A 20,129-nucleotide genomic window follows, 5' to 3' on the forward strand; every position below is an offset into this window, starting at 1 on the left:
TTCGTACTCCCGTCTTTCAGGGTCTTAGGCTGAAAGAGTTTTCAGGCTTTACATTGACGCTCGTCCTGATCACGAGGGAGGCACTGATTGCATCGGCGAGGGTGTCTTTCCAAGGAAATTTGCTGTTGCAATGCAAGAAGGGCAGAATTTAAAAGGCGTTCTCTCCATAGCAGAGGAAAACGGCAGCCAGACCAAAGGAAAGGGTAAAGAAAAGGCATGCTCGAGAGAAGTCAGTAAGAACAGGGCCCCACTCTCCCTACTTTAAAGGCCGGGCCAGAGGGCCAAAGCCACGTGGAAAACAGTTGCCGAGCAGTCAAGGATGTATCATCGGCAGACAGAATCAGGCATCAAGCAGTCGTCAAATGCAAGCGAACCGCCGAAGAACAGGATTAGCAATATAAAACTCTTACGATCTCTGCATTATGTGCGACTGACTAGATAGGCTCCCTACCTCTCTCAATTCGTTCTACTTCTACTTTCTCCTCATTTCGCACCTCCCTTAAATCTCTTCTTCTCCACCCCCGCCTAGAAACACCCTCCCCTTCCTGCTCCCCCTCCTTTCTTTTTCCTTTCCCTTGATTCCCTCCTTCCACTCCCTACCACCCCTCCCTCCCTGCTCCTGCCCCCCCTCCTCTCCTCTCCCCCATATTCCCACTGCCTTCTCTCCCTATTCACTCCAGTCTTATTGCTCTTCTTAATGGTTTGTTATTTGATTGATTCATATTGTAATCTGCTTCTGCCGTTATATTGTTATGTTATGTTCTTTGTATCAAGTTTTTCAATTGTGCAGCGCTTTGGCATAAAGCGCTATATAAATTAATAAATACAAATACAAATACAAAAAAACAATCTCTGGGACCTCAGTGCATGAAGGATTTTGGGTACACTACACGGAACGTTAGGGATAGTGTTACTATCACGCCCATGTCGACGTCTTTTTCCTATCTTTGAAAAAAAGGTGCAATACTCCACGGTTACCACTAAATGTTGGACTATTTGCACAGCACTTGATTCTAAGCAGATTCACGAGCATCAGATATAACAGATATTGTAACACTTAATTCTGTAAGAAGTATACCTCCTAAAATAAATGATGCCAGCATTAAACGATTAGCTTTTGCTGATGATGTTGCTCTTTTGGATCATACGGAAGTGGACCCTGAGAAAAGCTTACAGGCAATAGACAGTTATGCAATAGCTAATGATTTAATTATTACTAATAGTAAAACAAAAATAATTACTTTACATTAAAGAATGGTTATAAATATGGGTGGTTTTTAAATCTGTCTCTTATTTTGGAAGTGCAAGAATATGCTTATTTCGGATTTATAATGACTAATTCTGAAACAAGACATCAATTGGACAAGATGATAAATTCATAGCCCGAGTTGTAGCTAGTTTGAGAGGCTGTGACCAATATGGACGCAGGTGCACCTTACCAATGAAGCTGGTTTAACAGTGAAAAATGTGCCCTTATGATCTCATATGAATTGTGAAATAATCCACTAATAAATGGCTGAGATTAATTGGAGGGAAAACCTGAGAACATTTCTAAACTGCCATCCTTTTGCTCCAGTCTTATTAATAAAGCTAAATTTTAATTCCCTAAATACCAGAGACTTGATTAGAAAGGCAGTAATACATCTTCAATGGCGAGAGAGCAGAATTAACCAATAAATCACATACTACAAAAGGAAAAGGAAGTGGGTCGGGTGGTTCATTCATAAAGTAAAGAGGCACACACGTGCACACACACAGATACACACACGCACCATTAGTACGGACAGTTAAAAGATTAGAAAAGGGCCCTTGTCAGGGAAAGATGCACTATGTTTGATAACTTGAAGATGATGTTCATAGATCAAAATCAGGTCTTCCCTTTAAATGAAACTAACTCAGAATATATCAAGAAAATCCTGAATTGGTTCATAAGCTGCTCCTTCATGCTTTTCCTTGTTAGAATATTGAAATGTACGAGCAAAAGGCAGCATGGTTCAGAATCGAGAGAGAGAATAGAACTTGTTGCTGATATAGTATAGTAGGGCAATAAAGACTTTGGAACATTTATTTAAGAATTGTCATGCTTTGTATGCATCAAGGTTCAGATATATTACATGTTTTGTAAATATAAGTGACAACACTTTTGCTATAAACTGCCAACCCTTTTATTGGGTGGATTATCAAAATGAAACAGATAGGTTTATAAGAACGGAATTTAGGCTTCGGTCAAAACTACCAAATCCAAATGACCTACACCACCAAATTACCGAAAATAGATACAACTACATATCCTACTTACGAAATGTTCGTAGGACATTTTGTAGTATCTATTTGGTGGTGTATGTCATTTTTATTTATTTTTTTGGGTCGGAACAGCTGCGGGGTATCCCCCGCAACACCACGCTCACTATTTTTTTTTTGTTACTTGACTTTAATCGAAAAGTTTCGATTTTTACAAGGACCTTTTTCTTCAGAAATTACTTCAACGCTATTTAACTAGATGAACGATAAACGATGATCAATATTTTGTCTCGTGTTTTGCTCACTAGCTCAATCTTCTACTGTTATAATCAGAGAGGTATGGGTGACTCTACCCCCTCTGGTGACGAGGTCACTGGTTCCGCCACTTCGCTCAGTAAGTTGGAGATCATTTCAAAGGCTAGTTCTATTAACTTCACCGTTGTAATTGTCCATCTCGTTGTCTCCCTTGAGATTAGCCTGTTCCACACAGCCTTTTCATCTAGCGTTATAGCCCCTTGCAACCACGCTCGCTATACTATTTAGTATAGTGAGCGGGGGTTATGGGAGACAACCCCGCAGATGTTCCGAAAAAAAGAAAAAAGGTCCCGGCGGCGCCGGTTCCGATCACAGACGTGAAAGGGAACTGGCTTTGCAGGGACCAGAGAGACCGAAGGAAAGGTAAGTAGGGGGTTGGGGGTGTGAGCGGGGGTGAAAGGGGGTTAGGGTTGTTTTACCTTGTATGACCGAATGGGAAATGTACAAACAATTTTGCATTACGTACATTTCTCATTCAGTAATTTCCGTCGCAAACTTTTAAGTCGCGGTAAAAGAACCCCAATTATTTATGTATTACGGTCTATTTAAAACAAAAAGGCACACAAAAATGCTGTAAAAGAAAGGACGAAGGTGTACCATCAAGATAAAATAAAGTATTTTGGCAATGAGGTGGGGTAAAGTGAGGAGACCAAAGAGAGGGGAGATAGCTGGAATAAGAGAAAACAATAAATAAATGAATAGAAACATGGGAGGCACTGTGAAAGAATAGCCACTTAGAAAGAAACAAGACCTGAAAAGGAGGGATCTCCCTCTCTTTGCAGGTGTTTAGGTTGACAGAGGGCAGAAAGGTGATAATCTGTGATATGAAAGTATACACAGTGTTAGAGAATAAAAAGGGCATATGCACGATGAAAAGCATGTCAGTGATATATAGGAATACAGGGACTAGTCAGCAAATGAAAGAGAAGGTTAACAAGCAAGAATGTGAGCAATTCTGGCTCAAAACAGAACGGAGACCAAACGAAAATCCATCTGTATAGTATTGGGTCCTCAGGGAAAAGTCGGAAGGTGTGGGACAAGAATTTGCAGGACCCGTTGCGGCAACGGGCTATGGATTTGGAGGAACGTGCAGAAGAGGGCTTTGGATTTTCAGAAGCTGGCTGCAGATTCTCATGTTTGGCATGTAGAGGGTTACTGTCAAGTCTCACCAGCAGACTTTAGAGATTGGTTGTTGGTGCAGGCGAAGTCCATGGAATCATAGAGCTGGTCTTCACAGGTGGTTGAGGTTTCTAAGTACCTGGCTGAGGGAGGGGTTATGAATCCTCAGGATGTGGGCCATAAATTATTGTTGAGGATCTGCAGGAGTGGGACTGTAAAGTCAGCTCTGCAGGGGTTGCTGTTTAGACTTTGCCTCCCCTCAGGCCTGGCTCTGGTGGAGTATTCACAGGGATGGTTTTTAATTCTCAGGGCAAGGCTCCTGCAGAGTCTCAGAGGTGGGTTATCAGTTCTCAGTCCTGGCCAGCAGGGGTACACTGCACATTTTCCAGTCTCTGGAATAGGCCATGCAATGTCAGGACATGTGGATTTTTCGTTGTCATGCTGTAGCTACTCGGTGCACTGCAGCAGTTACTCAGAGCCACACTGTTCAAGCTCTGCCTACTCGGGTCAAGTAGCAGGGAGCAGTTGTAGATTCTTAGGACCGGCCTGTAAGGGACAGGATGTGGGTTATCGATTCTGAGGTGTGGATTCTCAGTTCTCAATGTGGGGTTGGAGTGCTATTCTGGGATAGACAATTGATTTCAGAATCAGGCTGTTGATTTTCTGTAGTACACTGTGTTGAGGGCCAGGCCGACAGACACACATTCAATGCACCCATACAACGCACCTTCATCCTGTGTGCTGGAGGATGATGAGGAGTTGCTGAGGTCTGTGGGAAGCTCTTCACTGTTCAACAAATTCAGTGATGGGAGGCTGTCCAGCAGCAGGTCTGCTTTCGGGTGCTCTGTCAGTGGAGTGACGGTCTGGCTGGATGAGGCATCTGCCTGGCTGTCCGTCTGTTCATCCCGATCATCCAAGAACTGCAAACAAAACCATCAGGATTGTGTCACTCATGTGGTGCCTAAAGGAATGCTCTGGGCCTATATTTCCTAAGCTACAGCTGGTGCTGAAATCTATGCAGGCCTAAATCATATCCACTAAATGGTTACATGTAAAACATTTCACATTTTTAATAGTACATTTTTCCAGCATTTTGAAATTGAGGTTTTGGTTCATGGTATACACAGATCATTGAACCAAAGGAGATTAAAACAGGATAGTAAATTAAGGGGACTATGCTATCTGTAACAAACATACAAGGAAACTGCCACCCTCTTCTAGTCCCTGGTAAGGGTGTATTACATTTCTGCCAATATCAAATGAAATTCATGAAAGGATTCATTTCTGGAGAAAAGAATAGGAGCCCATGTCAGTTCTTGCTGCAGAACCCTACATAACTACTACAGAAGGCTGGGGCCTTGCTTAATGCACACCAGCTCCCAAACAGTCTGGCGCAGAAGTATGAGGCTTTTCCCATTTGTAGGCCCGTAGGGCAGGAAACGCGAAGAGTATCCTGGCTACCAGCCCATTGCCACTTTCAGAAGTGTAAACCGTTACTAAAAATGAATCAAAAACTTCATAAAAAAGCAAATTCCTACTGAGTACCGCAGCAGACTTGCATTGCAGACTGCTCTCTGTGCAATGTGAGAGTGAAAATAGTGTCTCTTTGTCTAAGAAGTCACCGACTCCCACTACCAATTGATGCAAAGGACAGAGGCATCAGGATCCCAGGCTTTTAGCTGCGTCCCTTTTCTTGTGTTCCTATAAGGCCCAGCACACTAAATATATATGTGTAGCCCAGGGCCTCCGCATAAGGTTGAGGTTTTGCCAGAGGACTTAGTACTGAAGAAGGGAGGGGGCTGAGAAGAGTAAATACAGGTTAATACAATCTGGGATTTGTATAAAAGGTTGCTGCTGCCGTCTGAAGCTTAAAAAGGTGGATGGTTCAAACTGTTGAGGCCCAGCCTACTGAAGCTGATTTTTAAAATTCTAACCCTACAGATCATAGCCCACAGGTGCCGATAAAACAGTACTTAAGACACCAAGATCCTAGCTCAAGGGCTCCAGATCAGTAGCCACTGAATATAATGCAGAACCCCAGGGTCTAAATGTAGGACTCCCCAATAAAGATGACTGCACCACGCTAAACTCAGCTTTCTCTTGGTCTAGGGGGCTTTTCTCCTAGCCCTGACGTGATCTTTCACTGCCCCCTGAGTACCAACCATTATCCCTGCTTTTCTCAAGAGTAACAAGACGAAGTGCTAAAGCCTGGCACTTACCAATGGGATTCCATCACTGCTCGCCAATGAGTTAAAGGACTGGTTAACGGGCAGCATCCTGTCGATCAGTGGGCTAACATCCAGCTTACCATCAAGGACACAGCGAGACGAGACGTCACTGATCTCAATAACATCAGGAATGTCTTCACTGTTACTGTCAAAGGCAAAAGAACACATTAGAATCTTCCCTGTCGCCCTTTAGTGTGAAAGTTTTAACACCAACGTTTTAAATGATAATTTGAAAAATATGAGTTTTGTACACTACAGTCACTGAGTTCATAAAATGTAAGTTTCGAAAGAGCTGTTTATTGGTAACTTGTAATTAGTCATTGGTATGTTTAAATTGCACTCCCCTTTGCTTCTGTCCCAACACCACCCTGGTTCCATCTTCTTTTTCATCTTGTGTTATGTTTTCTCCTATCCTAAGTTATACATTTTATGGTAAATATTATGGCATGGGAATACCCTTACTTGCACACTGCTCTCCTCGCAACTCATTCTGTTAGGACAGTTTTTCTAAAGTCCTACCGAGACTTCACAAAAAACAAACATCTGAGGCAGTACCTAAGCTCCACTCTTAGTATATGGCTCTACCACCTGAGAATGAGGTAGCATGGACAGAGCAGCCAGGCTTACCTTAGGAGCGAGAGAAGGCTGTTGCTTGGTACAAAGAAATTGTAGCATACATATGGTCCAAAGAAACACAAACAATATCTGCCTCATCACAAGTTTGGCGGAAACCCTTAAATGCGGCGGTAACACTATTACTGCCGAATTTAAGGGTCTGCCAAATCACGGGTTTGGCAGTATTTACCCCGAGCTCTGAGCTGGGTGGCAAATACGCTGTGATTTTGCCGATTTTCGGCGCTATTACTGCACGCTAATACCGCCAGCAGTAGTAGCGCTGAAAATTCCCCATTCGGCCTAATGGGGAATTCCCGAATGGGCCCAATGGGGACTTACCGTTCCACCAAACCCGTGATCCGGTGCTAATAGCGCCGGGGCAGTTGGCGGTAACTCTAATATTCCTGGTGGTAATACCGCCGCGGATACCGCCCAACTCGTGATGAGGCCCTATGTATTTTAACAAATAGATGGTTTATTTAAATACAAGCAGGCCAAGTTGAATTTTGGGTAAATAAGTAGAATCACATTATATAAACATAATTATAAAAACCAATTCAATACTTAAGGTAAAACCTGTTAGGGAGAATTCTCTGAAATGTGCTAATTCCCTTCTACCTTAGACACCCCCACCACTTTTGCTGGACTTTAGGACTTTTAATTTCTAACCTGGAGAGAGTGAGACCTTTTTCCCACACTCGTTTATTTTTCTGTGATTTGGACTTGTTTCTTTTGACTTTGGAGTCTGACCAACTCCATAGGCATCATCGTTTTACAATGTGACACATGTCATGATGCCTACCCCCGGGGACCCAGACCTAGTCCAGCAACCCCGGAAGCAGGCATCAAGTTATTCCAAGCAAACCCAAACAACCCCTGCTAGGGGCTATTTGGGTGCAGTCCTGGCGTCTATGGCGCCAGGCTCATATGGAGAGTCAGTCCTGGCGCCATAGGCGCCAGGCTCATAGATTAAAACTTACCTGATGCAGACCATGCTGCAAACTTACCTGATGCAGACCATGCTGCAAGAGCTCCAAGCCAAAAGAGGCTTGGAAGGTACTACTTTACCTAGGGACTATTTTTTTTACTCAGGTGAGGCTGGGGAGGCATACTTACCTGGGACTACTTTGGAGGCTATTTAAACCACGCCGGAAGAGCAGCACACGCTTCGCGTTATTCTGCATCCAGCAGCGTAACGCTCAACGTGCCTGCAAATCTGCATCCAGTCTTCTGTCATGCCCGCCTCGAGTCTGGAGCTCCTAGAAAAAGGGAGAAAGAAGGAGAAAAGGTTAGAACAAGAGCAATACCTTTGATCCTTACCTGAATTCCCGATCCATCGCGCCTTTGAGCTGGAAGAAAGAAGTTATTTTATGCGCGTCGCCTCGCCTGCTGCAGCGCCGCGCTGAACTCAGCGGCCTTCTGCATGTTCCCGCCGCACTCCGGCACCTAAGCGGAAGACAAGAACAGCAAGGTGAGCCAAGGGAATACACAGAGGCAATTTTAGTTACCCCCCATAGACTTAGCTGATTTTACCGCAGGGGGTACTATTCCTCTTCACGGGTTGGCGCAGCTTCCACTGCATCCTCGCCGAACCCCGGCCCCTAAGGGGAAACAAAAGGACAGCAAGGAGAAACAAAGGGACAAACAAGGGGAAACCTCCTCACCACAATAGACTTACCTGATTTTACCGCCGGAGGCATTATTCCCCGAGACTTCATACTTTCTCTCAGCACCTGAATAAGGGAGAAAGCAACAGGTTACATATTGACATTATTTTATCGAACTGTGTTGGATAATACAAATCCTTACCTGAATATTACCGGTTGCCACGAGGAACTCTTCGCTAGGGTCAAGCTGCAACCTGCAAGGAATTGGACAGAGTGAAAGTCAGACATTTGAACTCTTACAAACTACATACTTACGGGGTCTTGCCGGGAATCTCAGAGTCAATATTGTTCTGGAACTCACCAATTCCTTCGAGCCAGTGAAGCAGCTGGTTATCTACGCGCCCCTGCGCTCAATGCAGGATGGAGAGCTCATCTTTCCAAACCATCAGGTGAGATTATAAGAGGAAACATCAAAGGTGATCAGTGGGGAGAACAGCGGGAGTGGGGGTGGGGGGGTTAACGCTCAACTCCACGGGTGGTTAATACCCTTTCTCCATTTGCAGAAGAATATTCCTACGGGCCAAGCAAACAAAGCTAGGTGGGCCTGTCCAGTCCCTCATCTAGGCACTACGCGTCACATTGGTGGAGACCGCAGGTGTCCCGTTCAGATTGACGCCCCTGTGGGAGCCAGGTGAGCGTAACAGAACGCGAAGCCTACCCACAAATTCCCACCCGGGCGTTAGGCATACCTCAGAAACTGACCAATTGGCCCAATTATTAGGGGAACTGAGGGCTGAAGTGCATTCCGCCCGTCAAGAAACCAATGCTCTTAGGAGAGAACTGATGACCTTGCTAGGCAACTACTGCAAAGCCAGGCTGGACAAGCACCCCTACCAGGTCCCGGGGGAAATCCAGCTCCTGTGTCATCGAGTAACCCTGTGCAAATAAACCTACCAGGAAATATTCCATTAGCTCCGGCCGAACTCTTTGCCGGAGATCCCAAAAGGTTTGCCGTGTTTATGAACCAATGCCACTTGCACTTTTTATGCAGACCTGAAGCCTTCCCAAACGATCAAGCCAAGGTAGCCTTTGTATTGTCATATCTCAGCGCCAGTGCAGCTGATTGGTCAATTCCACTAGTTACTCAGGATGACCCAATTCTTCGGGATTTTCAGGGCTTTCAAATGAGCATGGAAAGACTATTTGCCCGGCACTCCCAAGGACAGGCCCTGGATAACAAACTTTTGTCCCTACGACAGGGTAACCAGGACCTTCTTTCCTACATCGCAACCTTTAATATGTTGATAGTGGAAACTGGATGGCCTGAGGTAACACGAATCACGTTATTTCATCGAGGGCTTCGAGGAGAACTCAAGGATGTTTTGGCTCAAGTCGTGAACCCACCTCAAGACTGCGCTGAATATATAGACTTATTGGTCCAGTTAGATCACACACTTCAGAACAGAAAGGCTGATCGAGCCAAGTTTGAGATTCGGGTGTTGATCAAAACCCACGCTAACCCCAAAGGAGTAGATGCTTCAGAACCCATGCAAATCGGAAGGGTTAAAGGACCCTTAACCCAGAAGGAAAGAGAAAGGAGACGGCAAAGGCAATTGTGTCTATATTGTGGAACTTCTGGGCATTTTCTACGGGATTGCCCTGTAAAACCACCCAAGAAGGTGGTAGGAGCGGATGATAAAAGCCATACGGAGTCACTCGGGAAACGACCACGCCCGACAAGCGTAAAGGGCCGCTTGCCAAGCTTGAAGAAGGATACTCAGACCTCGCATTTCATCATACCAATGGTCCTCGTAGATCCAAGGCAGCCATCGCGTATGCACGCAGTAAGGGCGTACATTGATAGCGGGGCCATAGGAAACTATGTGGACTACAAATTGGCTTCCAGGATGAATCTACCTCTCAGCCGAAAAACCACCTCAGATGTCATCATCACAGTCGATGGAACTGAAATTGCCTCTGGGCCTGTAACTCATTCCACTGCAGAGATGACACTATTGGGTCAGGATGGGCATCGAGAGACTATTGTGTTTGATCTAATCAAAGCCCCACAGTTCCAAATAATACTGGGGATACCTTGGTTGGAAACACATAATCCTTTTATTGATTGGCGAGAGAAGAGAATAACCTTCCCAGATTGTGCACAAACCTGTTACCCAAAGAAAAATCTGAACGCAGGCCTGGCCACAGTAACCACAGCAGTAGTGCAACTACCTCCAGAATACCAAGAATTCCAGGATGTCTTCCAAAAAGAACAGGCAAACACCTTACCACCTCACAGATCGTATGATTGTCAAATCGATCTCATACCCGGTGCACAACCCCCTTGTAGCAGGATCTACGCCCTTACGGAACCTGAGAACCTTCACCTACGACAATACATAGACCAGTACCTTGCTAATGGCTTCATTTGCCCATACAAGTCCCCTGCATCTTCAGCTTTGTTCTTCGTGCCCAAAAAGGAAGGTGACCTCAGAACTTGCATAGACTACCGCGCATTGAACCAGATAACTGTTAAGAACCGATACCCATTGCCTCTGATCCCTGAACTACTAGACCAAGTGAAGAACGCTTGCATATACACTAAGTTAGATCTCAGGGGGGCATACCATCTGGTACGTGTAAAAGAGGGCGACGAATGGAAGACTGCTTTTCGTACTAAGTATGGGTTATTCGAATACCAGGTGATGCCTTTCGGGTTGTGCAATGCACCAGCAGCCTTCCAATACTTCATGAACGATGTCCTTCGTGAACTCATTGACGTTTGTGTTGCGTATATATTGATGATATTCTAGTATACTCCTCTTCAGAATCTGACCATGTGAAGCACGTCCGAGCAGTCCTTGAGAAATTGTGCCAGCACAAACTATATGCAAAACTGGAAAAATGCGTTTTTCATGCCACAGAAGTTGAATTCCTTGGGTTTATCCTGACCCCAAAAGGAGTCCGAATGGACTCACGAAAGGTGGACGCAATCCTTAAGTGGCCATCACCAAGTTCAGTTTAAGGAGTAAAAAGCATGCTCGGCTTTGCCAATTTCTACCACTGATTCATTCCGGATTTTTCACATGTTGTACATCCCATCACAGCACTCTTGCAAAAAAATAAACGCTTTATGTGGACTGAACAAGCTGAAAATGCCTTCCAAGAGCTGAAAGCGAAATTCAAGTCTGCACCTGAATTAAAGCACCTGCGCCCTGAACTTCCATACATAGTGGAAACTGATGCATCCAGTCTAGCCATGGGAGCTGTGCTGTCTCAAAAGGACCCTGAAACTGGCCAGCTTCACCCAGTAGCATTTTGGTACAGAAAGTTCTCGGCACCCGAGTTAAACTATGCGGTTACCGACAAGGAGTTATTAGCCATTAAATCCGCCTTCAAGGCTTGGCGGCACTATCTTCTCGGTGCAGGCATACCATTACCGTGATCACCGATCATCGGAACTTACAGTATTTAAAGACATCCAAGGCCCAATCGTCACGCCAACTCCGATGGGCATTGTTCTTTGTCGAGTTCGATTTCGTGATAACCTATCGACCAGGTTGTAAGAATGGTAAAGCAGACGCCTTATCCCGAATAGGGATGGGAGAGGCAGAAGTGAACCCAGAACCAGTACCTATAATTTCCGAACAAAGGATTCTTGGCATGACTACTCTACAGACACTAGAGGACATTCAGGTAAAGATCCAGCAACTCTTTGATCCTACAGCCCTGCAGGACTGGGTAAAGAAAGGCCCGGACTACTCTGTCACCAATGACCTGCCTTATTACCAAGGGCGGCTATTTCTGCCACACAAGGAACTACAAGAGCTAGTCATTTCCCGTTATCATGATACCCTAATGGAGGGGCACCCAGGTATTGCAAAAACTGAAGCTAAAATTAAGAGACAATTCTGGTGGCCCACCTGGCGAAAGGATATCAAATCATTTGTGATGTCTTGTGGCATTTGCGCCCAAAACTAAAGTCAAAAGAAAAAAACAGCTGGACTCTTATTACAACCTTTAGACATTCCGCCTACACCATGGCACACCTTATCGTTAGACTTTATTACTGATCTACCCCCATGCAATGGATTTAACACCATTCTAGTTATTGTGGATCTTTTTTCCAAGATGGCCCACTTTATTCCTTTAAAGGGATTCCCTTCAGCTTCAATCCTGGCCAAGGAGTTCCTCGAAAACATTGTTCGCATACACAGATTTCCGTCCGTATTGGTTTCTGACCGGGGCAGTCAATTCATTTCACATTTTTTTGGAAAAAAATGTTGTCAATTGGCGCAAATCGATGTGAGGTTATCGACCAGTCACCACCCCCAAACCGATGGTCAAACGGAGAGGACCAACCAGACTCTCGGACAATACCTGCGTTGTATGTTACATCAGACAGAGTAATTGGAAAGACATTCTTTGGATCGCCGAATATGAATACAATAATTCAGTACATTCTGGAACTGGACAAAGCCCCTTTTATACCTTATATGGGCACCATCCTCGAACCTCAGACCTTGACTCACCACAACACTTAGAAATGCCCACAGTGGACCATCTGCACGCTACGATTACACAATCCTTTAAGGAAGCAACTGCACATTTAAAACAGGCAAAAGAAAAATACAAGAAAGATGCTGATCGGCATAGAAGTGATACTCCACAATACCAGATAGGGGACCAAGTATGGTTAGCCACAAAACATATACCTCAAAAGGGAACACGGACCTTTAACCCCAGATATTTGGGACCTTACTCTATTAAGGCCATAATCAACCCGGTGGCTGTCAAGTTGGACTTACCTGCTAATATGCGAATTCACCCCGTCTTTCATGTGTCACTTTTGAAGCCAGTGCAACCAGGGACAAGATTAACCAAGCCACCAGACCCCATCCTTGTAGACGGGGAACCCGAATTTGAAGTTAAGAACATCCTGGACTCCAAGCTGATAAAGTCAAAACTTTTTTATTTAATCGACTGGAAAGGTTACGGATCACAGGAAAGGTCATGGGAACCTAGTGACCACGTTCATGCACCCCGATTGGTGAAAGAATTCCACCGAAATTTCCCAGACAAACCGAAACCACAGGGAGGAACGACTTTAGGAGGGGCCTTGAGGGGAGTGCTGTCATGATGCATACCCCCGGGGACCCAGACCAAGTCCAGCAACCCCGGAAGCAGGCATCAAGTTATTCCAAGCAAGCCCAACAACCCCTGCTAGGGGCTATTTGGGTGAAGTCCTGGTGTCTCTGGCGCCAGGCTCATATGGAGAGTCAGTCCTGGCGCCAGATTAAAACTTACCTGATGAAGACCATGCTGCAAACTTACCTGATGCAGACCATGCTGCAAGAGCTCCAAGCCAAAAGAGGCTTGGAAGGGACTACTTTACCTAGGGACTATTTTTTTTAGTCGGGTGGGGCTGGGGAGGAATACTTACCTGGGACTACTTTGGAGGCTATTTAAACCACACTCGAAGAGCAGCACACGCTTTGCGTTATTCTGCATCCAGCAGCGTAACGCTCACCGTGCCTGCAAGTCTGCATCCAGTCTTCTGCCACGCCCGCCTCGAGTCTGGAGCTCCTAGAAAAAGGGAGAAAGAAGGAGAAAAGGTTAGAACAAGAGCAATACCTTTGATCCTTACCTGAATTCCCGATCCATCGCGCCTTTGAGCTGGAAGAAAGAAGTTATTTTATGCGCGTCGCCTCGTCTGCTGCAGCGCCGCGCTGAACTCACCGGCCTTCGCAGCATCTTCACATTCCACCACACCTAAGGGGAAGACAAGAACAGCAAGGTGAGCCAAGGGAATACACAGAGGCAATATTAGTTACCCCCCATAGACTTACCTGATTTTACCGCCGGGGGTACTATTCCTCTTGACGGGTCGGCGCAGCTTCCACTGCATCCTCGCCGAACCCCGGCCCCTAAGGGGAAACAAAAGGACAGCAAGGAGAAACAAAGGGACAAACAAGGGGAAACCTCCTCACCACAATAGACTTACCTGATTTTACTGCCGGAGGCATTATTCCCCGAGACTTCATACTTTCTCTCAGCGCCTGAATAAGGGAGAAAGCAACAGGTTACATATTGACATTATTTTATCGAACTGTGTTGGATAATACAAATCCTTACCTGAATATTACCGGTTGCCACGAGGAACTAGGGTCAAGCTGCAACCTGCAAGGAATCGGACAGAGTGAAAGTCAGACATTTGAACTCTTACGAACTACATATTTACGGCGTCTTGCCGGGAATCTCAGAGTCAATATTGTTCTGGAACTCACCAATTCCTTCGAGCCAGTGAAGCAACTGGTTATCTACGCGCCCCTGCGCTCAATGCAGGATGGAGAGCTCATCTTTCCAAACCATCAGGTGAGACTATAAGTGGGAACATCAAAGGTGATCAGTGGGGAGAACAGCGGGAGTGGGGGGCGTTAACGCTCAACTCCACGGGTGGTTAATTCCCTTTCTCCATTTGCAGAAGAATATTCCTACGGGCCAAGCAAACGAAGCTAGGTGGGCCAGTCCCGTCCGTCATCTCGGCACTACGTGTCACATTGGTGGAGACCGCAGCTGTCCCGTTCAGATCGACGCCCCTGTGGGAGCCAGGTGAGCGTAACACACACAGCACCTTCAGTGCAGTGGCACAGGGAAGTCTCTTAGATTTCCAAAAGGTTTGAATACCTTCTCTTGGTGAAACGACTGTTTCCAAGAGCAGTGAAGTGAAATTGACTTTACTTACATTTTGTAACTTTATAGACCCAGTGCACACTATCTTACAATAGGATGCTGCAGGGGTTACTTAGTATCCCCTTTGTCTAGTTTCTGATATAACATTTTTATTTTACGCTTTCTACAATTAATGGCTGGTGGCAGTGGTTTACTTTTTCCTACCATTGTGTGTTTCTACCGTGGGCTACAATTGCAGCTGCAGTAAAGCATCCATGGGTGCCCATTTTGTCAAAATGGCCCCGGTCTTGTTTTTTCTCCATTTCTTGTTGGAAAGGACCTTCTTGAGATTTACTCTACGCGCAAAACCAGGCTTGGTCCCTTTGTTTGTTTTGACTTTGGCAGGATTCACTGGTGAAGCCCGCCTCTGGCTCCAGCGTGTTTGGCAGGGCAGGATGTGAGGCAGGTGCCAGAAACTCCCTGTGCTTAATCCCTTTGGTTACATGAATGCACCAAAAGGTGATTGGCCAGCTGGCTGTCCTTGGAGGACAGCCACCCTGCTGTGTGAGTGACAGCTAGGCTGAAAATGAAAACCTGCCTAAAAGGCGGGGCTTTTTGCTTAGAAGGCAGAGTCCACCACTGGACGAAGGAATCCGAAGAAGAACTTGGAGACGCTTGCTGCAACTCCTGGACCGTTGGTTTGCTCGGTGAAGCCCTGCTGTATTGCTAAAGCTCCAAATTCGCCTCTACTAGAGAAGCCCTGCATCGGACGATTTCTCCTCTTGGGTTGGTGGGAACAATCAACCCCAAAGTGAACTCGTCTGGACATCCTCTCAGAGCTGGCTGTACTTCCATTGCTGCTGCAGGAACCGTAGTGCTAGGGAGAGGAAAACCAGAGTGAGTGCATCGCTTTTAAGTCAGACCCAAGCTCCAGGAAGATCCTCCAGACTCCCTTGAAGCAGGACTGACCAAGCCTGAGCCACCTCAACAGAGTGCTGGACCCCAGATGCGAGGAAAGTCCATAGTGGTATCCGAGAACCCGCGGTGGTGCTATTTGCGAGAGACGTGAGGAGCAGAAACCGCGAAATTCTGCTGCACTGAACTTTGCCTATTAGTGCCGCCGGCCTTCCATTCGTAGTGCAGGAGTCCCCAGACGTCGTCCTTCTTGTCCCCACGACTGAGGCCCAGGAACACAGGATCTGCAGACCTACACAGGAACAGAAGCCAGCTGGAAGCAGTTTTTCTTCTAACCAAAGGTACTGTAAAACTAAGAGGACGTACCTCTTGTCGTGTAGCCTTGCTAGCTTTCAGTTGAGACTTGTCTTGGTTGTCCTTTTAGAGTTCGATTGCAGCTTTGCCCCTCACACGCCTCCCAGCTCGTGGCCCTTCAATGATTTCATTTCTACAAACTTTTCTAGAAACATTGTGACTTTTACTTACCTTTAAGAAGATCTCCAGCTCCACTAGACTTTGCCCCGCTAACATTGGCTGTCCTGGCTCCCTGAGAGACTATTCTTACCTCTGACGTTGTGTGTTTGCCTTTCCCCCAGGAAAGGGGTTCATTTACTTTGCATTGGAGGGTTCAAAAAGTACTTGCCAGTTTATGAATTATTTGTTAAGATTTGTTTCCGATCTAACCTTTGCACCAAACTCAGTATTGCTCTAAATGTACCTGTGATACATTAATGTCCACAGTGCCCTAGCTATTTAAGTCACCTGAGAGTGTGGGAAGTGTCTGTGTGCCATCCTCAATGCGTATCATCTGATAAGTGTTACATGTTTTGCTCCCTTCTGAAGAAGGCTTATATAACTGACTGTTAAATAAATTAATAATTGTTTGATCAAGAAACCTTGAGTGTAAGAGTTTATTTGAATAGTTGTCATTGTGAATCTGTGTGTAAAAGCCCTACTGCTCACATTGACCCCTCTTGAGATAAGCCTGGCTGCTCAACCACACAACCAATCTGTGTAGCACAGACTTATATCAAAGGTTGAGTTCCTATTGCCAGGAATTAAAGGTTGCTGTAGTCTCCCAAAGGGTACTGCACGCAATCTTACCTAAAAGAGGGATTCGCACATTGCATCTTTCCCATCCTTGACTAGATTTAAAAATCTGTCCCGTTTCTCCCCTTCGGGGATATGATCGGCCGCCATTGCTACACATTCCCAAATAGTGTGAGTGAATCTGGCCAAAGTGCTCATAGCATTTGCAGACTTTAGGGCCATACTTCCCGCAGAGAAAGCTTTCTTGGCCAAAGCGTTGTAACACTTATCATCTCGGTCTTGGGGAATAGTCGGTTAAGCGTTCTGTTTAGAGGTTGATGTGGCAGCTTGTACCACTAAACTTTCAGGAGTGGGATCACTACTGGACGCCCTGTATTCAGATGTCAATTTTATATTTACTGCCTGAATCAATTCTGGTGTGTCCCAATTTGTACTCACTCTCCTTTGCAATGCCGCATGAAAAGGAAGAACAGGGTCCTCCTGGGGTCCCTTATCTAGGATGTCAGTCAGATCATCCTTTTCGTATATTGGTGTTGGTCTTTTCCACCTCATATACTTTACCACCCTGGACATTAACTGTCTATAAAACCCTTGAGCGTGGTCAGTAGGGTCGGGTCTCCCAAACTCTAATTCTGGTGACTGATCTAGTCCACTTGCATTCTGCAGGGACTCCTGTAAGTTTTTTAGTCTTGATTCCTCTGAAATGAAAGGCTCAAGGACCCCAGGTGTTCCTTATTGGAGACCAAAAGGTTGTGAATCATCTGATGAATGTTCTGCTTCCTCATAAATTAAAGAAAGTGACTCAAAAAAAGTCCTTTCTTGGTAAAGGAGTAGTCGATGGACACAAATGTTCATCTCCAGGGGACGCAAGCAACATTCGTGCGGATCAGCTCTGATTCAGAGAGGAACCTGCACTAACAGGGATCCTCATGCGCCCGCATGTCATACTCTTAGCACACCAGCCGGTATTATCCAGCCGACGATGCTGCCTGGGCCAACACTTGATGAACATCCAGTGTCCAGGCAACCTTCTAGCGTTCCTGCAGCAATCCTGACATTAATCCTGGCTGCAACCAAACAGATTGGCTCTGTAACATGGGCCAGCTGGCCATACGACGACACCCATTTGACTCAGGGTGCCTCTCCTTCAGCTCCCTGTGCACCAGCTCTCAGCAGACACGCAGAACACCCAGAGGCCTCAGTCGTCCCATCCTGATGAAGGCCCCATAATAAAGGCTCATATTCGAACCCAAGAAGGGCCGAAACACTGTGGTGTAGACCTTGACATTTTGAGTCTCAGTGTTGTAAAATACGCACTTGTTGTAACTTGTTGTAAATATGTTCACTTGTATATTATGTTTTACCTGTTAATTTGTCATTACCCCGGTCTCAATGTACCATGACAGTAGGATATCTACTTAACAGACTGTGTGCACTTCAGCCCAAAATTATGTGATTTGGTATCATACTTGCTGTAATTCACTTTGCTCTATCAATATAATATTGCTGTTCTTTGTTTTGTCTCTAAGTAGACATTTGTATGTGACTGTTTCTAAATTATAATGAACATTTTGAAACAATGAAGTGGTGTCACCATCATTGATTGAAGATTGGTTTTCCCAACATAGCTAGACCGGCTGGTGGTTATGTGCGTTTCTCTCTACCGAACCGTTCATTTGCGTCTATCGACAATTTAGCCCTCCTCGATAGAATAGGGTATTGACCAGGAGCCCTTTTTTTGATTTGGTAAAGGAGTATACATCTTTTCTGTGATCCTCGATGGCGCCACCAAAATCTTCGACACAGTCGACGTCGAGGGCTTCAACACAGTCGACAGCGAGGGCTTCGGCACCAAAGGCGTCAAAGACTTCCGACGCTTTGGGCATCGAGGACTTGTCTAGCACCTTTGGCATCGAGGACCTGTCACAGTCTTATGAGGAGTCTTTCGGCACCGATGGCTGTTGGGTGTCCTGACCCACGTTTGGACTATTAAGCTGCAACATTTGGTGCTGTGGGCTTAGAAAATCCAAGATGGCGGAAAAGCCCACAGTTGCGCCAGAATCCGGGAAACCACGCAGTTTGTGCGCACACCAAAATGGTTGCCTAACCTGCCACCCACCTGTGCAAGCATGATGGGCCAGGAGTGCCATGAGTGAAATGTGTGCCAAAGGAAAAACAGCAGTGCCGGTTGGCTAAAAAAAGCGCTTTAAAATCACCTTTGTTTCCCTGAATGCAAGCTCAAAATGCCTATTTCAAACATTGCAGGATATTCAAAAATCTTACTGAACACCAGCAGACATCTAGCAGAATGAAGTTTTGTGTGCATACAAAATCTGGAAAGATGAAGAGCCCAAAACAATGTTTATAACAAAACTGGCTGAGCTGTGGATGTCAGCAGCTTAACTGAAATTGGATTTAAAACCACTAAAAGCGAAATGTTTAAGATAAATGAGTGACCTACTTTTGTGTAACATAGGTCGCAACTGTTAAATGTCATAGTTTTGAACTTAGAATCAGCATTCTAGCTGCATGTGTAAAAATTGTAAGTTTGATTTGAATGAAGAAAAACTGGGACCAAAAGTGACATTTAGCTGAAACCTGGCTTAATGAGACTGGATTCTGCCTGACAACTACCCCCGACAGGAGTTGAAGTTGATCAGCAGCTGTGTTCCCAGGCCTCGCTGCATCCTGCTGCCCCTGCCAAAAGGAGATGACACCTCTCTGATTGAATTAGGGGAGTGGCACCTGGGGACTACAGGAAACTAAACAAAGCACTGTCCCTGGCTCAGGCAAATGTTATATTAGGGGGGTCGTAAAATGGCTTCCTCTTGGAAGGAGAAGTGGAAGGGGCACTGCATCTGTGAGCAAGCTGAGCTTGGGGGAAGTGGATAAACCAGAAATTCCACCATGTGCTTTGGAAAACCACACCCCTTTGGGGCCACAGCATAATTTTAAAAAGATGGATAATTCATAGTGCGGACTTGTAAAAATTATATAAATAACATCATCATTCTTGTGATGATTTTTCTGTGCACCTTTTAAGAGGTGTTAGGACCCTGTGGTATGTTCTAGGGGATAGTAGCGGAAAAAAAGGTTGTTACTCCAAATGTATGCATGTTAAAAATCTGATGTTTATCATCTGAAACCCATATCCATGGTGCACATTTGTGTAAAATCTGGAAAGGTTTAGAGGTCATGATCTGGATGAAAAGGGCAGAATTCTGTCATAAGTGGACACGACATCTTACAAAGACAGGGATCGGATGGTTTAGTGCTACAGAAAATATGTTAACTGGACGTATAATATTAGAAAAATGGTACATAGATA

The 20,129-nt window shown here is 45.4% G+C and overlaps 1 protein-coding gene across 9 annotated transcripts in view; it reads right to left on the reverse strand.

Moving 5' to 3' along the window:
• Positions 1-20,129, reverse strand: part of GRAMD1A (GRAM domain containing 1A) — a 1,703,145-nt gene that overhangs the window by 145,477 nt on the left and 1,537,539 nt on the right. For 8 of the 9 annotated variants that reach the window (XM_069604938.1, XM_069604941.1, XM_069604937.1 and 5 more), the window contains 2 exons: positions 5,895-6,048; positions 4,403-4,595 (listed from right to left, as the gene is read on the reverse strand). In XM_069604938.1, the coding sequence (XP_069461039.1) occupies positions 4,403-4,595; positions 5,895-6,048 (347 nt within the window). The remainder of the gene's footprint in view (positions 1-4,402; positions 4,596-5,894; positions 6,049-20,129) is intronic. The other variant, XM_069604939.1, reaches the window with a different exon arrangement.

This window comes from Ambystoma mexicanum, chromosome 1p, assembly GCF_040938575.1.
Source record: "Ambystoma mexicanum isolate Mex_15411 chromosome 1p, UKY_AmexF1_1, whole genome shotgun sequence".
Classification (NCBI taxonomy): domain Eukaryota; kingdom Metazoa; phylum Chordata; class Amphibia; order Caudata; family Ambystomatidae; genus Ambystoma; species Ambystoma mexicanum.